This window comes from Solea senegalensis, linkage group LG15, assembly GCF_019176455.1.
Source record: "Solea senegalensis isolate Sse05_10M linkage group LG15, IFAPA_SoseM_1, whole genome shotgun sequence".
Lineage (NCBI taxonomy): Eukaryota > Metazoa > Chordata > Actinopteri > Pleuronectiformes > Soleidae > Solea > Solea senegalensis.
In genome coordinates, this window is record NC_058035.1 from 8,501,499 (window position 1) to 8,520,363 (window position 18,865).

An 18,865-nucleotide genomic window follows, 5' to 3' on the forward strand; every position below is an offset into this window, starting at 1 on the left:
ACCTGATTGGTTCTTATCAGCTACAGCTCTGCAGTCAGATCCTCTTCCTTTCAGCAAACAAATCTAGAGGAGAGAATCAGCTTCTTGTTTACCACGATATACATATTTACCCGAATAGTAATGTGTTTTTAGGTGTGTTTAATCTGCATGCAGATCATTTCTATCTGAAAATAAGATAAGATAGACTTTATTGTCCTGACGGAAACTTGTCTTGGACACAAACCGAGTCTTCTGTTTGTGTGTGAACAGTTACAAATGCTGTCTTCAACAGTGTAGATGTAGCCTAATGATGCTAGGCAGGGTCACGTGCTGGTGCAGGAGTTTGCAGAGTGCGCTCGTGGGTTCTCTCCTGGTACTTTGGTTTCTTACCACACATCCAAAAAACATGCAGATTAGATTAATTGGACACTGTACATTGAATTGAATTGACTTTATTCCTCCCCCAGGGGGGAAACACACATTCAACCACAGCTCAGTTATGAAAAAGAGAATAGAATAAAAATAGGAATAAGAATAAAAAATAAAATAAAAAGATAAAATAAAATTAAAAAAGAACAATGCAGTGCAATAGTAAGAATTGACCACTATATATTGACTCTGTGATGGACTGGTGATCTGTCCAGGGTGGACCCCGCCTCTCGCCCTATGTCTGCTGGCTCCAGCTCCCTTGCAACCCTCACGTGGAGGATAAAGCAGGAGAAAATGAATGAATGAGTGAGTGAATGATTGAATGAATGGTGCTAGGTCGATATAGTGAGCAGAGGCTTCCCCAGAGCTTTGCCACTGGAAAGAGCTCGCTGTTGCTGCTGCTACTGCTGCTGCTGTTGTTTGTAGATATGAAAGTGTTTAGACTGAACTCAAACATTAAAGCTATACATTCTGTGAAATCCAAACTAAGTTGAAGGATGCTGTGAAAGCCTCACACTGAGGGAGTGCAGAGTCAGGTTTGAACTCGTGTGGGTCTGTCAGTACAAGTGGCACCTCTCATCACACACACACATTGCTCTTAAACTAAAGCATACAAGATCAGTTTAAATGCAATGACTGAGATTTTAGTCCCACGCATAAGTGGCAAAAAGAGCAATTCCTGACTTTAAAACGAAATTCTCTAATAATTTCAAATCTTAAACTTTATTTTGGGATTTTGTCAGCAGTGTTTTTAGACCCTATAAAACAAACATATAACTTACCAGCACTGAGGATTGACTGGTAGGTTTATATTCGATTTTCCGAATGGCACCAATATTGCAACTACAGCTGACAGAATTCCCACCGGAGTCATATGTGTGGAAAATGCATGAAATCATGATACTTTACTCTGGAGTAAAGCGTCCACCATATTGTACTTTTCCAGCCAGTGCAGTATTTTAGCATCTATATTTACTTTGTTCCACCCTCAGTTGTGAAGCTTCCTGCAAAAAAACTGTAATTAATCTTATCTGAAATAAGGGAGACCAATAGTTTGATAGTTTTTAAGGCTCATTTTTATTATTTTCTTTCCTGTGTTGACACCTTTTGAAAACCCTCCTCCAGTAGTTTTACATGGATTTATGGAGAAATTCTAAGTAAAGTGACGGGAAGCATTTAAGGTCCTTGTCAGACAAGGATCTCGTTGCACTACAGCCTGTTGTGACAAAAATAATTACCAGAACAAATACTTTAAATCCTGTTAATGTTTTTCACCTTCTACAGGGGGAACTCACAAACCACAAAACAAAATCCATGTTTAGTCTTTTTCCCTTTACGGACCTGCACGAAAACCCATATTTAGTGGTAAAAAAAAAAGTGAATTAATTTAAATACTGATCCGTCAGACGTGAAGTTTACCTAACGCTCATGCGGTGATTCAGCTGTTGGGTGCATTGGAGTTAAAAATACCACTGGATTACTCGCTGGATTTGCCGCCAGACCTGTGAATTCACCGCTCACCAAATGCACGCAATCACACAATCACACAGTCCCAGTCGTATCACCATGATAACAGAGGAAGTATGAAATGTTTTATATGCTGTTGTGTCCCCACACACAAACACAAATCCCTTTTGATCAGTTAAAACAATTATTTAAATGCACTGTTCTATGCTCGGTAAGTTCTGAAAATCGCTCCTCTTGTTTCTCATTATGGAAATCACATGGATGCATTGCGTAACTCCCATCTTTTAGCCTGATAAAAAAAAAAGAAATGGAATTATTTTTATTGCACATTAGCTAAATATAAATCAGCAGGCGGGTTAAAAAAAACCCACAATATTCAACTAAGACTGCACATGGTTAATTTTCATTTTGTGCGTTGTGTAATTCACCTGGCTCACATTTGCAAGAAACAGTAAATAAGACATAATCATAAAATTAATTAATTATTAAAGTGCCGTTCAATCAGTTATGTCCTTGTAAAGATGGAAAATCCCTGAAACTGTCACTCACTGAGACGTTTGGAATCAGATATCTTTAAAGCCACTTGACGCGGCAGCTAATGCCTGATAACTCCATCAAGTGAAGTTAGGTCACACCTATCTTCACATTTAAATCTTCATCATCATCATCAGCAGCAGCAGCAGCAGCAGCAGCAGCAGCAGCAGCAGCAGTGGCGACAACAGTGATGAACCTGCACAGTAAAGGAAATAAAATAAAACAATGAGACATAAGTATGGTCATTGCTTTTCCAACAGCTAATTTGACCAAGCTTCCATCCATGTTTCAACACATCAAGTATGAGGAGGAGGAGGAGGAAGAAGTGTGACATGTCATAATGGAAGTTAAATATTTCACATGGAATAACAGGGTTTCTTTTTACAATAGTGATATTAGTCAGACATCTCTTTTTATAAATTATGTTTTAAGAAGAGATAACGGACACAAATGCTCTTTTTATGTATGTATACACAAAAAAAGTAAAACAAACATTAGTCAACCTTACTGTAGATACTGCTATTGTAAAATAGTATTTCATGATACCATATGACATGGGTGTTTTATTTAATCACTTAATTGCTTAATTGTCTATAGATAACTGGTCGTTAATCATCAAATGAATAATTTTGATCTGCTCTAGATTTCTGCAAAAAAAGTATACTTTTGTTTAAAGGGTTTTATCTAACATTAATTTTAATTAATCCATCCAGTTTTGGAATTTGGCATCTGAATTCTGCTAAAAGACTGACCGACACAAATAGTGTGGATATCTGACCTGAACGAAGCAGAAACCGGACAGATTTTGTCGGGTTTGGACAAGTATTCAGAAAACGTGTTCGGGTTCAGATTGGGTTTGTTCATGCTGACTGTGTGTGTGTGTGTGTGTGTGATGCCTCATACGTTTTATTTCATATCTATTCATACTCTTTTGTAAAGAGAAAACAAGCAGCAACCATGGTAACAGTTGTAGGCCACAAACAGACCTGTGACCCTGAAATCCTAGCATAAGCAGCCAATGTGCAGTAAATGATGAGGTTATTTAACTACTTTAAGGCAATGCTGGACATTTTGAGAACATTTAGACGGCATTGTGAGTGGCGTATATGATCTCAAGAGTAGCGTTCATCATGTTTGCATACACAAATTAAAAACGCTTTGAGACACACTGCACAGTCAGATAAATTCTTAATTAGACCGAGCACTCCCCTTCAGGCATGTCGGCCATTGTATGAGCACAAACCATGCAACCTCGCCCGTATCTCTTAAAGTGTCATCACTCTCTCTCTCGCTCTCTCTCTCTCTCAGCCTCCTCCTAGCTTCATTCGGACAAAAGCAGATTAACGGTATACTGCTGTCTCTGACTGCAAAGACAGATATCCTGTTGGGATCAAAAGATTAGAGGGATTTTACCCAGAGGATTTTTGCCTTGTTTAAATACAACTGCTCCCGACTGTCAAAGGGTGTTGTGAAACTCTTTGACACCAAACTCCGTCTTTAACAGGATTCATGTCACTACACGGATAAACACATCAGTGACTCCTACACACACACACACACACACACACATGCACCCTTGTATGAAACTAGACAATGCAGTGTCTTTGTCGTACCAGGGCAGCTGGAGTTGACAGTAGCCAATATCATCATTCATTTATTGAATGTCGTTTCTCTTGTCTCTCCACATCTGCCACAAACGTCATGCATTGATCATGACTAAGCTATGATTTCATGTGTTTGGTTTCTTTCTTTTTGGTATTTGCTGTTTGGTTTGTTTGTTTATTTATTTATTTATCTATCTATTTATTTGAAAGCTGTTGAGAGGCGAGTAATGAAGCCTCTTCAAAATTCCAGGCAGTGGCTGCAAATGTTTCACTTTGAACACAAGTTGCCTTTGATGCTGCTGCTGGTTGGCTGTCATAGACTCGTGAAATTCCAAAAAAACAACTCCAAAGTGCACCATAATTTAAAAGCTGTCATGCTCATGATAGAGTCAGAGACAAATTCGTTCCTCAAACAGTTCTCATGACTCTGACATGACACTTTTTTTCTTGACTGTAACACCGCAATTAAACCTTACGTGACTACGCTGTAGCGCCGGTGTGCCAGTTTGAGTCATTTTGAGAAACACCGAAACATAGTAAGTAGGTCTAGGGCAGTGTAGGGCTTTTATTTTCTTTGAAGGAAGTGACTTTTGTCAATTTTATAAAAAATTTTATAAAAAAAAAATTAAATCCCAACTTCCTCTGTTGTTGTGGGAATGAGACATGTATCTCGGATCCACATTTATGTCTAGAAATGAGTAATAAACTAGATGTTTTTTTGGGTGAAGTGGCCATTTAACTAAGAACAGAACAGTTCTACAGTCATTGCAGACCATGGTTGCTTTTTCATTAGGGCTCATTTAAAGGTCCATTATGTAAGACTTAGCGACATCCAAGTGCATCAGGGAGCTACAATGGCGTTCACATACTAGTACGTTGCCGTTTCTTCTTCGTTTTTGTGTAGTCAGCTGTGGCACAACATGAAACGCACACTGGCTAAAGTTTGCCCATTAAGTTTGTTTCTGTAGAAACATGGGTCTGTAGTAACCTTGGGTCGTTAAGTGCATATGAAAGACTCTGTGTTCACATGACCATATCACGGTGTGTACCTCAATGTGTGTTGAGCTGTCATGGCGACCAATCAATGCTGAGATTATACTCGCATCCAGAAGTTGTTCCAGAAACGGAGGACATTTATAGTTGTGGTATGTGGTCACCCAGACAGCTGTATGATATGACACCTCCACTTCCAATCCCATTAACGACAACCGTGGTTGATGGTGAAAAGAAAATCAGATGTAATTGATCTTAATTGCTGCGGCATCTTACACAGAAAACCTTCAGTAAGGCTATGGAAACCATACCACGATTTTTATTTTAAAGTTAATATACACTTATACCAACATACTCAAGGATAGTATATTCAATTTCTGCTGTTACAGCTTTCTATACTGAGTGGAAGCCATGACTGCAGTTCCCATAAGCACCTGCTGAGCACATTTAGCCAGGAAAGGTGCTGAGTGAACACGAGTGTATGTTGCTGAAACATTAAGCTCTGAAGTCTTTCTTGACAAGTCTCTAACAAGCTGAGCTTATTTTTTTTTTATCACCTTGCTGTTACCGTTGATCTTTTTTTTAATTCCTCTGTTGAGTCTAGTATTTAAGCTACTGTGTCCCAAAAAATGATTTAGTCCACAGCTGTAGGCCTAATACAATCCAAGATATCGTCAGTACTGGGATTAAGGTTATTAGAAGTAGTGTATAAGCTGCTCTGATTATCCTGTTGGATCATTCTAACCCACAAAATGTTGGGAAAAAAAATTGGAGAGCACATCTGCTCCCACAATCCTGTCTGTTTGGTCTGACTCATTTGAAATATTTGGATTGTAATATGATGTCCACACACCATCTGCCCTGAAGAACCCCAGAGTAGCAGCATAATAAGGTTCAGTTAATTAGTAAGACTGTAGTGCAGTACATCTCATACTCAAACAGGTAAAAATCTATTAAAACAATGAAATACAATCCCATTCTCTACTCAGTGATACAGTTTACATATTGCATTTTACACCCCCCCATGTACCTGATATACTGCACTTTAAATAGGACACATCTCCTCCACACACTACTCACTTTCACAGTTGCGTAAAAGATGCAGTTATGCTGTTTTATAAGAGCAATATGGATGTAACTCTCTGTCAACCACATATGAGTTTCTATAATTTATTTATATTGTATGTTAGCAATTTAACCTTTACATCGAGCGGTGTCTCCGTTGATACGATGCACAAGACTCGAGAGTGAATCGCACGACCGATTTTCTGTTGGATCGTAATGACTGAAAGATTGAGAGGGCCTGACTGCAGGAGGATCACTTTATTTTCATCAAATATCATAGTCATAAATATACAAAACAAAGTGTACGTTCTGTATCTGTTAAATACGCCCTTTGTCTTTCAAATACGGGAACAAATCCTTATTTTATGGAGCGGCTGGCAACCCCAGGTTGAGTTAATGTTAAACTTTCCAAGCGTCAGCCAATCAAATGACATCTACAAGTATTCCACAAGCACTAGCCAGTGTTATTTAGGTTTAACATTTAGCTGAAACACTACACAGCCCCAATCAGAGCCTGACTGTTCTCCCTTTTACCATGTTACGTGTTGGACAGATTGTATCCAACATCACAAACACAATCACTTTAGCAACTCTAACGTGACATCAACTGTTGCTCCGTAGTTATGACAGAAACTGCTTTGCAGACCTCATATAGCCAGCTCCAGCACCAAGCATCAGACCGGCGCTCGGTCAACCGGTAACCCGATGTGAGTCCAGCATTAAGGGCCTGGACATGAACAGAGAAATGTGTTTTCTCTCCTAGGACTGTGAGAACAGAATGACATCATTCGTTGCTTTGGGAGTTCTCACAGCTTGTTCTGGACACATTACCCCCTCGACCCTCATAAAGCAGTACAAAGTGGATGGATGGTGTCCGAACAACTATTGTGTGATTGTCCAAAATTTGAAGTGTGCGTCAGAACTTTATCCTTGCCACCTCGAGAAAACGCTTGCAGTGCATGTGCAGGCCTTTCCCCCTTCACCTCTATGTCTTTTAGTAACAACATATATTCACATTGTGAGCGAGCTATCCATTTCCATGAGAGTGGCTGGTCACCACTCTCTCCTCTCATTCTGCTGCTTGAAGAGGATAATGAGGAAGATGGTGCGCTGTGTAATGCCACTAACACTCGTCTGTTAGATAGATGCATTAGGTTTGGGCCACGGTGCGCAGAGATGAGCCCTCACTTATATTCATCACTGTTGATTTGGTCCAAATTGTAATTTAACAACAAATCAATCATCGGGGTAGTTCTAACCTTTGCTGCAAAGCTTTTTATATTTTCCCTGAAAGCATCTCTTTGACGAGGGATTTAAAAGCAGCTTGCGTGCTTTATTTTTCCATTTTGGAACAATCCTAACAATAAGAAGACCTCATGCTCTTGTTTATTATCTTGACATTTTTTAGAACTAGAGTTCAGTGATTTGGGGAAAATATCCATCCATCCATTGTCTACTGCGTGGGTCCGTGAAGCATCTTACGCCCTGTGTCAGCTGGGGTACATGCTGGACAAGTCACCAGTCTACAGGCGCTTAAGAGTGTGTGGGAAAATATCACTTTCCTCTGAGAGATACTTGATGGCGTTTGGACATGTGCTATCGTTCATATACAAAGCTTCAATTCAATATTCACGTATGCATAAAGTACTTAAGACATAATGGAGCATTGATACATTGACACAATGGGAATATTAGCTACTCTACATTTCAATGCAAGGTGACGACTCAAAGATGGAACCATGAAAAATAGTTTAGTAGAATTTTTTGGGGGGTAATTCGTGTCTGTGGTGACACATTATCTGTCACGACTGAGCAGGCGAAGGGGAAGGAGCACACAACATGAGTAAAGCAAATGATGCTAGTGCTTAAAATAAACCTGGATGTCCAGGACTTTTTCACCACAGTCGCGGTTGTGGCTTCTTGTGAACGCGGTCGTGTCATATTGTAAAATGCACGCGCCAAGAGCGATCAAGCTGGCCCCGAACAGCTGCCCGACTACGTGCCTACATGTTCAGTCACAGCTGTTGCGGTTTCCTTCACCTGGAAGCACTCCGAGCAGGTACCGCTGTACGGGAAAAAAAGACGGGTATATAGCACATAACTTACCAAAGCACTGTAGAAACAACATAGAACACACGTTTTTTTTTCATTTTCTCTCTCTCTGTACGTGTGTGTGTGTGTGTGTGTGTGTGGGGGGGAGAGGGAAGAGAAAACTGGGTTATACAGCCACAGTTTCTTAGAGACCACAGACTGTTTTGGTATTTACTCCGATGTTCTTGGAGCTTTAGAGCGGTGCTGGCATGACGAACTGCTTCGTTTTCATCTGAAGTGGAATTGCGCTGCTTTCATTACAAAAATGTCACACTACTTAATTATTCATAGAATGGAACATATGCTATATTTAATTACACTCGTACTATATTTTCAATATGATACGACGCGTCCCAATTTAGGTGACCGCCGTGCCCAACTGATCCGTCTCCCGTGAGGATGAATTAAGGCTGCGATGAATGCAGCCCATAAGCAGAGATACGTTTTAGTGTGAGGTGAAGTCACATTTTTAGATGGAAAGAAATGTATTAGTTTGAACTGAAAGCAATTAGTAAGTAACATTTAACAATTCATTTAGAGGCAAAAACTGTTAAATATATGGTCGATTGACAAGGTGGAGGATTGCTATGATGGCATGGCAATGTAAAGCAGTAGGACAATATGGAATGAACCAGTTAATTTGGGTTATATGAGGTTGATGCTTTCTTCACGTAGAGCAAGTGACGTTATACTGAAACGCGGCGCTATGTTCAGGCAGACAGCAGGTTCTAAAAATCTCAGTGGCAGAGTATTGAAATAAATTATATCCATTGCTGGACATTGTGTCTGGGTGTGTGACAAGTTGCTCTCTGTGTAATGAGGCAACTCCTCCTCCTCCTCCTCCTCAGCCAACTGCATTCAGACACACTGCAGGACAGACACGGACAACTCCGAGACATTTTGGATGGAGCGCGGCTACTTTGGCTTTCTTCTGGCTGTCACTTTGGATCAGTTGTCAGAGTTGTGAGCTCACAGTCAGACAGATGTCAGAATCAGATCTGCGAAACTAAACACAACAGAGGAGAAATCAACTCGCATCCTTTTCATTGCATTCTCGTTTTATTGTGGCCACGCTCGATATTTCAGTCAGCGAGGCATCAACTGTAATGTGATTGTCTTCCACGAGCGACGCAATGTGCATAATCAACAGCACAAGCCCGTCAGAGATTGCCGTTTGCCTGATAGACAGTTGAGTGTTTTTTGGTTTAGTGTTACCAGCACAATAGCAGTGGGATCACTTTGTCAAGGGGATTAAATGGATTTTCGTCTCTGGATTAGGATGTAACCAGCTGGGTACATTTGTGAAAGTGTGTGTTTGTGTATGTGTGTGTGTGATAGGAGGCTTGTTTTAATGGTCCCTGTCAGCTGATGTTGCTGTTAGAGGAAATATCTTTTCTACAGAACAATCCCAAATGAAGCATCATTGACTGCAGTAAAGGCTGCTGAAATGTGATTCAAAAAAAAGCCCCGGCAATACTAGACGTACAGTAGTTTGCTTAAATGACTGTGTTATTATCCTTTATCCAGTCAAAATTCTCGTATGTGTCACAACGTCATAACTGTGTATCTTTTCTCTCTTGTAGTGGGTCAAATGTGATTATAAGTGAGAAGTGTTGACTCTTTAAAGCGATATTTAAGTAGTCAAAATAACCCTAACCTCTAAACCTGATATTAATTTGGGTTTTCGATTACCAATAATTAGAGGAAGGGAATAGCTAAGATAAAGTAAATCTAAAATAATCTATTAAATGAGTGCTCTTAAAAGTGGGTGGGGGGGGGGTTGATTAGATATTATATTGGTGACAATCTCTGGGGTCTTGACATCAACACATGGTTTTGATTCTTTTACTTTCCTCATTTGATCACTTTGCTACTGTCAGCTTCATGCCTGCGCCAGAATGCTTTTACAACAGCGAGTGTCTCATCATCATCATCATCATCATCGTCATCATCACGCTTACATTTTGTGAACAAAGTGCACTTCATAGTTTGATGATGATCCCGGCCAAAATTTGATTAAAAAACTTGAATTAATCGATCCTGTGGTGTGAAAGAAATGCTCGTCTTGTAATTTGTTCACAAAATTATGATTTTGAATTTGGTGTTTGTGCATGGTGTCTGATTTGGAAAGGACCCCGTGGCAATGGTAAGTGTTGGGTCAAAAAAAACAAAAAAAATCGCTTACATCTGGGTAAGAAACCATTTTTAAGAGGTAGGAGGTTATTTTTTTTTTGAGTGGAAATAAGGTGTTTTGTATCCATCTGGCTGCATGGTTACAGTAACTGGACTGGCAGGACCATTTTTGTTGGAGACACTGCATGCATCATTTCAGTTCCTTATTGTTTTATGGAAGAGTAACAGTATGGTAAAGTATTATCTTGTTGAAATTAAGATATTTGAAAAGGATTCCATCTCCAAACAAATCAGAAGTACTTAATGATGAACAAAATGGTTCCTTGCATAGGAAATGTATGGCGCCTGATACAAAAACACTCTAATTTCATTGGGTTTGCATGCTTCCAGTTACATAATGGTAGCATGATGCTTACCTCACCTAGTACCAACCTGCAGATTTCTCTCTTGTTCTTGTATTAGAGTGACAGATTTTACATGACACCTTTCTCACCTCCACAAATCTCACCTTGATTGCTTAAATAAAATAAAATAAAAACATGTTTCCAGTATGTGCTCACTGATCAGTGCTTTCACTACCAAACCACCTGAGTAGAGGTCCAGTAACACGAGACCCCCACTGCCTGTTCTGAAACCGTAGAGGCACCGTTGCTTTATTTAGGTTATTTTCTCTCTCGGTGCACTTCATCACATGTGGACTACGGAGCAGCTTCTCAATTAAGAAGAGAGAGAGCAAGAAAAGCAATAATAATAGAACGCTGTTTACGGATTCCTTTGAGTCTGCTGAGTTGAATTATTGTTGATATCAATCTTAGAGTTTGTAAGAAGAAAAAAGGAAAGTCAGAGAATAAAATAACAACATGGTCATGTGCTCTTACTGGTCATTTAACCATTAAACAGTATTGCCACAGACTTGTTTAAAGTAATTTAAGGTTGTATCGAATATTTTAAAAAGGGCTCATTCAGTCGCTGCTCTTTTCTGTATTCCTGTATTTTAGGAAAATACACAAATGCCCTCACTCTGCTCGAGGTACAATAGGTACAATAGGTCACTTGCATGTGATGTTAAATGTCTTGCATGGTTACAACATGCAATGGCCAGTACTAGTCTGCATGCTGCTTAATGAATGTTTTCCTCTCTTTCTCTTTGCCTGTCCGTGCTTCCAGAAGACAGCCCTAAAGAAGGTGGGTATATCACTGCACTTGTTACTTTTCATTATTGCTTAACAAAACAAAATGCCTATACAATTGTAAGCCACTGCTTAATGCTGGTTATGGTATTGATATTACCAGGATGGTAAGTAATTGCTGGCTTTTCCTCCCCCTAATTTCTGCTTTATAATTTTTCCTGTTGGACATCTTTTTATTTGTTGTACATCTTTTTTTTTTTTTTCAGAGCCAAAACATTTGAGCTGATGGAATATGAATTGGTATTGAAAATGATAAAATAAGCAACCAACTGTCAATGCTTTTTATCTGTCTTTTTAATTAATTGCAAGTAAAACAAATCATCCTCAAATGTCGCCGTTACTGCAAAGTCTTAAATCACAATTCATACAATGTTTGGTTTATGATTATCTGTGCCAAAATCATACAACAAGTGCCCAAAGTTTAATTTAGCTCGCCATATTGCTGCGTACCTCAGCGCTTGCTCATGGTAATTGCACTCGTAATATAATGAGCGTGGGTATTTAATCACTTATTTGGATATGCAGGTTTTATTGGGTTGAGTATGAATAAAATCTGGGTGAGCATACTGCTATAAATAGTGACACATTCTCAGTGAGACTGGTGCTGATTTGTGGCCGACATTAGCACATGTTTTTGAAACGGCTAATGACAATGTATGCGTTATTGCACAACAAAGAGCCCATTAATGGGAAGGAGTAGAAATTGAATAGTTTGCAGTCAACTTGGCATCCTTTCCTTGAACAGCTTCTAATTATCACACAGCAGGGATACAGAAATTTTGCTTATTCTTTCATTTATTTTTCTCTACAGTATTTAACTCAAATGTTACATGGACACTTGACTGTTGTTGTTGATGATGAAGGTTAAGGTTAAACAGTCTTCAGTTATATATACATATATATATGTATAGGGATTTATGCCAGTGTTATGTGGGATGAGCACGTTTGCAGAGTTCCTCGTCTTGAGAACTCAGTCGGAATATAAATATCTGAATGCTATCTCGTAAGTGGCTGATGACGCATTGCAACCTGCTTCGGTTGACCAAATGTTCATCGTGCCCACCCTGTCTTGTTCATACTCCTCTTGTCTCTCACTCCGTCCCACTCTCTCCCTGCCCCGACACTCCTGAAATAACACAGACATCTGCTCTGAAGGAGATGCCTGTGTCACAGTGTCGCACAGTTTCCCATGATCCCTTGTTCTCTGCTGACTGTGCTCTTGTTTTCCTTTAAGGTCTGGCCTACCTGATGATGGGCGACCAAGGTATGGGCTCTGTTCCTTTATCCCATCATACCTCCATTGTCCATTCCTTTTGTTGTTGAAAATGTCCGTGTGTGGCTCTAATGCTCGGGCTTGAAGCTTCAGATATGGGTAGTGGCTGTAGTTCTGTTTTCTTTTTTGAAAGACACAGTTGATATTCACTCCGCTCTCTGCTTTTGTTGCCGTGTCATTTCTCTCCGTATTTTCTGTCTGTGCTTTTAATTATTCACGTCTACTTTCCCACTCTTGTGTTTTATTGTGTCGTTGCTCAAGTAAAGGGACATTTGCATTAACATTATTAGGGCACAATGCATGGCAGTGGAAGATGGCTTACTAAATTTTTAAGATAATCCTCGTCTGTCCATGCCACTGTAATGCATGTTGGGAACGTCTATCATCCCCATTTCTGTGCCCTCTTCATATCTAATTTAAACCTCCCTTTGCGGTCGCACATTACCTCTTATATTATACATATGTAGCCATCAAGCCTCTGTCTCCACTCCTCTGTCCTTTCACCAACTTGACCATGGCACTTATCGGTGTCTCCTCTCCTTTTGTTCTCCCTTTGTGTCTGGGATCTGCTTTCTTCATGGGACATTTCATCAATTCTCATAGGTAAAAGTAAAGGTACTGCTATTTCAATTATTCAAAAGCATTCAATCAGTGATCAGTGTTTTCGCATACTCATACTCATGCTAAAGGAAGTATATAAAGTCACCGGCATTTAAAGAAAAAAAAAAAAAAATGCTTTCTCCACTATTAACAAAAGCTTTTCAAGGTAGGTGCTGCCTCTGCATTGCATTCATCTTGTCAAAGCTGTACTCACTGTGTCTTTTCTTGTGTTGTATGCATGGGAATCATTAATGATACTCATGCAGTCATTTGAAGTTCATGCGCACTCACTACCATCATCCAGGTGTAACTGCAAAACTGTGTTTTTGTTCAAATAATGTTTTTTTTTTGGGGTTGTGGGTGAAGCTTGATCATAGTGTTGTGGGCCTCCCATCCTGGCTGTGATCCTCTACTCTCTGTGGGGTAAGTGGACTTCTGATCTTTCCCATTTGACTCTCCTCCTCAGGGCAGAGAGGGGAAGCTTGGCTTGTAAGGTCCCTGCTGGGCATTCAAGGTAAAACTTTGATTTCTTCCCAGTTGGTTTAATGAAATAAAGCGAGACGTTTTCATGACCTGATTTAGGTACGGGCAACTTGAATGTCATTGAGTGTGCTTGACTATTAACTAAATTGCAAATTGTGTGAAATCAAATTTCCTGACTGACAATTTGAAGTGCTTGAGCACGATGAAATTCAAGTGTTCCACCTACATTTTGCCTCAACTTTTTTTTTTTAATAGATATAATTTTATTGAATTAATTGTATATTGTTCTTTTTGGCACTTTGACATTTTACTGTGTAACTACCTCTAGTTTCACAAACTCACATGCAGACATTAAGTAAATTTTTATTTCTTTATACTAGTAGTCACCGATATTTTTGAGCCCAAGGCCGAGGTCAGGGTCTATTAAAGCATCGCCAAAATACTTCCAACTAAAGGCCTTTCATTTGGGCAAACTCTGGCATATGAATAAGTTCTTGCTCTTTTCTTTAAGAACTGTAAATGTATGTTCATAGTATGAAGAAATATCAACACAGTAAATCATATGTAGTGTCATTAATAAGAGTAAACTGTGAAGCTTATTGTTATAAGAGTGCAGCGACGCCTTTAAGAGCCATGCTGGGCATTGAATGAAGACGGGGAGCTTGTGTATACTGTTGTGTGAGAGACACGTGAAGCTAGCGACCGCTAACAGATAAAATGTGTGTTCTTTTCCTCTGGGTAGAAATAAGAGTAAGAGAAAGGGAGTTAGCCACGATGTAGCTTTAGCTCCGGCCCTGGAAGTAACATCTCCCCACACAGTATGCTTTCCAAACAAGGTCTGAAGCTGAACAGGAAGTTCACGCAGGGCTGCCTGAGTTTGGTGACGTAACATATGTCATATGCACTTGTCTTAAACTGATGCAAAAAATAAATTCTTCCTCCCATTCTGGGTGAAAATAGTATATTTTTGCTCATTGGTCAAATGAGTCACCCACTGGTCACCCTCACGCTACTACAGTTTTAATAGTTTTACAGCTGAAGGTGACGCTCACAGATCAGGCATAAGGTGATTGTGCATTTAGTTTTCCTATAATTTTTGAGATTTATAGGGAAATAGTGACCGGTTGAGCATGATCGATGGGGTTGGCGACTCCTGCTTTATACCGTAAATGCATTAGTGTGTTTTATTAAATACAAATACTTGTGAGTCATCTGAGCAGGTAAGTCAAACTGTGAAAATACAGTGTATTGTTTTTTTTTAATTTACTGTGTAAAATAATGCTGCAAGTGTACAAATCACACACACACACTGTCCCCCAGTCCCTCCCTCATTTCTTAAGGTAAGTGTCATTTTAATTTTCAGCACATGTGTACATGATAACCACATGACGATAATTACACTTTAATTACTCTTGAATCATTCATTTGTAGTATTGAAAAATCAATTTTTAGACTCAAATCAAATGTAGAGTTTTACACACTTCATACGTGGTGTACTTTGAAATTAGCGTTTGATACTTCTGAAATAGTTTGTGGTGAGGTATCGCACAGTTTAAGGCGTCACATACTGTATGACTAGCAGGATTTTACTACACGGGACCAAGCGCCCAGCTTTGATGTAGCAGACGGAAAGCCACAGGGGGAGAGTGAGAGAACGCTGACAAGGTACAAATTTGACATACGTTGCACAAAGCTTCTAATTCAGGCCTTGGATGGTTGTCCGTGTTTGCTGCACAGAGTGAAAACCTACAGTCGGTCCAGTAGTGTAGTGTAGTGTGTGGTCAATAGCACATATTGCCCATTTGACTATTAAATCCTGAGCTGAGGATAGGGACCTGTGTTCATTGTCTGCGTTAAGCTTGTGTGAATATTGTGTATTATGTTAGGCCCCCCTGAGCTCCTCCTGTGTCATGTTAACCACTTGTGCAGTTTATCCTCTGTTTCATGGCGCCGGCTCCTTTGAGGACAGGCTGGTTTATGTATTGGGCTTTCAGCTGGTGCACTGCCACTAGATTCATAAAACCTTGTTCCCATCAGCTCTCGAGTGCAGGCCGCACAGCGGGATAAATCATAATACCGCGGACACACAAATCACCGGGCATTTAATTGCTGTCATCACAATGACTGCCATGAACTGTGGCTTAAGAGTTAACTGCAGGCTGTGCTGGCTGGCTTACAGGTGCATCTAGGCTATTACTTAAGTGCTATTTTTATTTTTATTATACTTCCTAGAGAATTTTGGTTTGTCATCTGTTTGCACATGTGTTTTTGTAGTTTATATGACAATTTCAATTTGTGCAGTATTGCCCCCTCTGTTTATTATGCAGTGTGTGCTTTCAACTAGACACCAAACACTTAAAGCTGATTGGTACCAACAAATAGTGATTGAGGACTCATGTGTAGCCACCATCCACAAGCCAGAAATGGTGCAGTTTAAGTTTGCCGGGAACATTGTGCTCTTTAGTTTATTACTCTGATGATTCATTACACTGTTTGAGTTCAATGAATGTGTGTCCAGTAGTTATATTCTCATATCTACCATGGTTTGTGGGTGTTAAGTAAAAAATAAATAAATACTTCATATAAATAAACCAAAGATGGATCTCTTAGTTGTTGTATGATAGTGAATGAAACTCAAAAGGCTAGGTCGACAAAATAATGTCACTGTTTGACCAAAACACCTCGATTAACATTACCTAATACTAATGCAGGTAGATTAAAGTTTGTTATACAACTAGATTTTAACAAAGGCCATGGCTCTCTACCAACAACAGGCACCAGTCTTATCCAGTACATGTCGGCCATGAAGAAAAGGCGTCTTTAAGGACGTGTGCAAATGCATTTCTTACTGCATGGTACCGTAATGCGTAATACTTAAGCAGGAATACAGCACAGCTCAGGGGGTAAGTGCTGTGGGAGGAGTGTATTTTGTGAATTAAGCCTTGATGTGTAATATGTGGGGATTTTCTAGGGCCACATCCAAACCTGTAGTTTATGGTATTTTGGAGTGTAGAGGAGAATGCAGCAGCGTGGTGGGTATCACAACTTATTTTTACACATGACTGTACAGGCACATGTCAGTTAGAAAACAATGGAACACATTCTTATTCATCTCGGCTGCATTGCTCGTTGTGTGATATTGACGACTATGCTCGTCGGTTGGAAAGATTGTTTTTTCAGTAGATGATGGGAGGGATGTTCTGATGTTTTTAACCACGGAGTCCGTCTGCAGCACATTGCAATCAGACCCTGACAAGTTACTTTAAATAATGGAGAATAGCATGATGGAGTGCAACTTGCCAAGGATTGTTTGCCTTCTTTATCTGACAGGTAACACAACAGCATGCGGTGTGTGCTGAATCAACAGCAGATGCTGCCTTTGTAGTTTCACGTGAAAACGGGTACACCGCCAGTGAAATGTTGCTTTCAGCTTCACTTACTCCCTCAGCTTTAACATGATATGCATAAATCATGTCCGCGAACGCTGCTTTTTCGTCTCAGCCCATATTCATTTCATTGAGTCAGATTTTGTCAATTAAGAAAAACTAGATGTCCTTTATTGAAGGTGGGCCTGAGTGCTTCTGAAGATCTGACTTCTTATGTCTGCTGGAGGGCATACTAAGAGTTAAAAGCAACATGCAGCGAGTGGTCATCTGTATTCTCATCATGGGAAATGTTTGTGGAAATGCTCTTTGAGTAGCTGACTCAGACTTTTAAACAAAAACTCAATTAGGTTTATTCCTGAGGTCTTGGCATATGGGTATCATCATCACCATCTGTTCTGAAATCCTAAACTGAGAAGCCTGACTGAAGCACATACTGCACATGAATCAGTATCTCCTAGTTTTTTTTCTCCCCCTTAATAAGCAAAGGGTTGTAATAATATTGCATAAAACATTAAAGCAATATAGTAATAGTTTACTGGTGATTTATGGTCAACACTATTCAGCAAATCTCTTCCGTATCTTCAGTGTCAAACAGTGCTTTAAGGGAAACCCTCAAGTCTTTTAGAAAACCTTTACTTTGGCAAGCCTCAGCAAATAACTCTGTTGACAGACCTACATTTTAAAGCTTTGCACGTCAGTTCCTGAAAAACTTGGAAGCATGCTTTGAATATCATTCCATTTATTGGTGGAAAATCTACAAAGCAAATAATATAATTAATGATGAATTGCAGCTTGCTGCACTAACACCTAATTACACAAATATTGGCTCTGACACAAATGAATCGTCCTACAGGAGGAAGAAAAGTGGTGCCACAGTATACTGTACAGTATACACAGTAATGCATGTACGCACTAAGAAGAAAATGTTACAGGAAGTGTGTCAAAATAATTTCTACACCTATAATTACTGTCGCCCTAGTGTAAAAATCATGATTCATGCCAGAGTAAAGGGAGAAGTATGAATAATTATGCAAACTATAATGGGGCATGCTCAAATAATGACATACACAGTAGAAATGTATTATTACTTATAGCTTACATTCACTTAAAGCAAGGTTTTCTAAGCTCATTTTAACAATTTTAGTTCAGGAAAATTAAAATAGTCTATGTTTTTGTTTGCCAAAGGTGTCAATGCAGACAACAAATGTCGCTTTCATTCCTGTATTTGCCAGGTTACTTGTTTCGTACACCACACTTGGGCCCTCAGTGTTTGTTACAAACAGGGTAATTGTTTCTCCAGCTGTACAAACTGCCTCTGTGACCCATCAAGAACAGACTCCTTGCAGTGCTGAAGGAAAGAAAAAAGGCCTGTAATTGCCCGGTGTGAGATTTTTGTATCTTGACATAGCAGATTGGCAAGCCGACACTAAATCTCCTCACATTACCGATTCTGCTTCAGAGGGGGAGACACGAAGACTAAGAGGCTGTGCAGGACTGAAGGACAGAGAGACATCTCTCTCTCTCTCTCTGAAGAACAAGCAGAGGGGAATGGCTAGAGAAAGGATGAAGGGGTACATTGTGGGAAGAATGTGGTAGATATTGAGAGTCATGTGATTATAACACACACAGGAAAAAAAA

At 39.6% G+C, this 18,865-nt stretch overlaps 1 protein-coding gene across 26 annotated transcripts in view; it reads left to right on the forward strand.

The window, feature by feature from the left end:
* Window positions 1-18,865, forward strand: part of LOC122782306 (neurexin-1a) — a 215,725-nt gene that overhangs the window by 6,003 nt on the left and 190,857 nt on the right. For 7 of the 26 annotated variants that reach the window (XM_044046648.1, XM_044046618.1, XM_044046625.1 and 4 more), the window contains exons 3-6: window positions 11,463-11,480; window positions 12,720-12,749; window positions 13,362-13,373; window positions 13,825-13,872. In XM_044046648.1, coding sequence (XP_043902583.1) covers window positions 11,463-11,480; window positions 12,720-12,749; window positions 13,362-13,373; window positions 13,825-13,872 — 108 coding nt within the window. The remainder of the gene's footprint in view (window positions 1-11,462; window positions 11,481-12,719; window positions 12,750-13,361; window positions 13,374-13,824; window positions 13,873-18,865) is intronic. The other 19 variants (XM_044046628.1, XM_044046636.1, XM_044046626.1 and 16 more) reach the window with 10 other exon arrangements.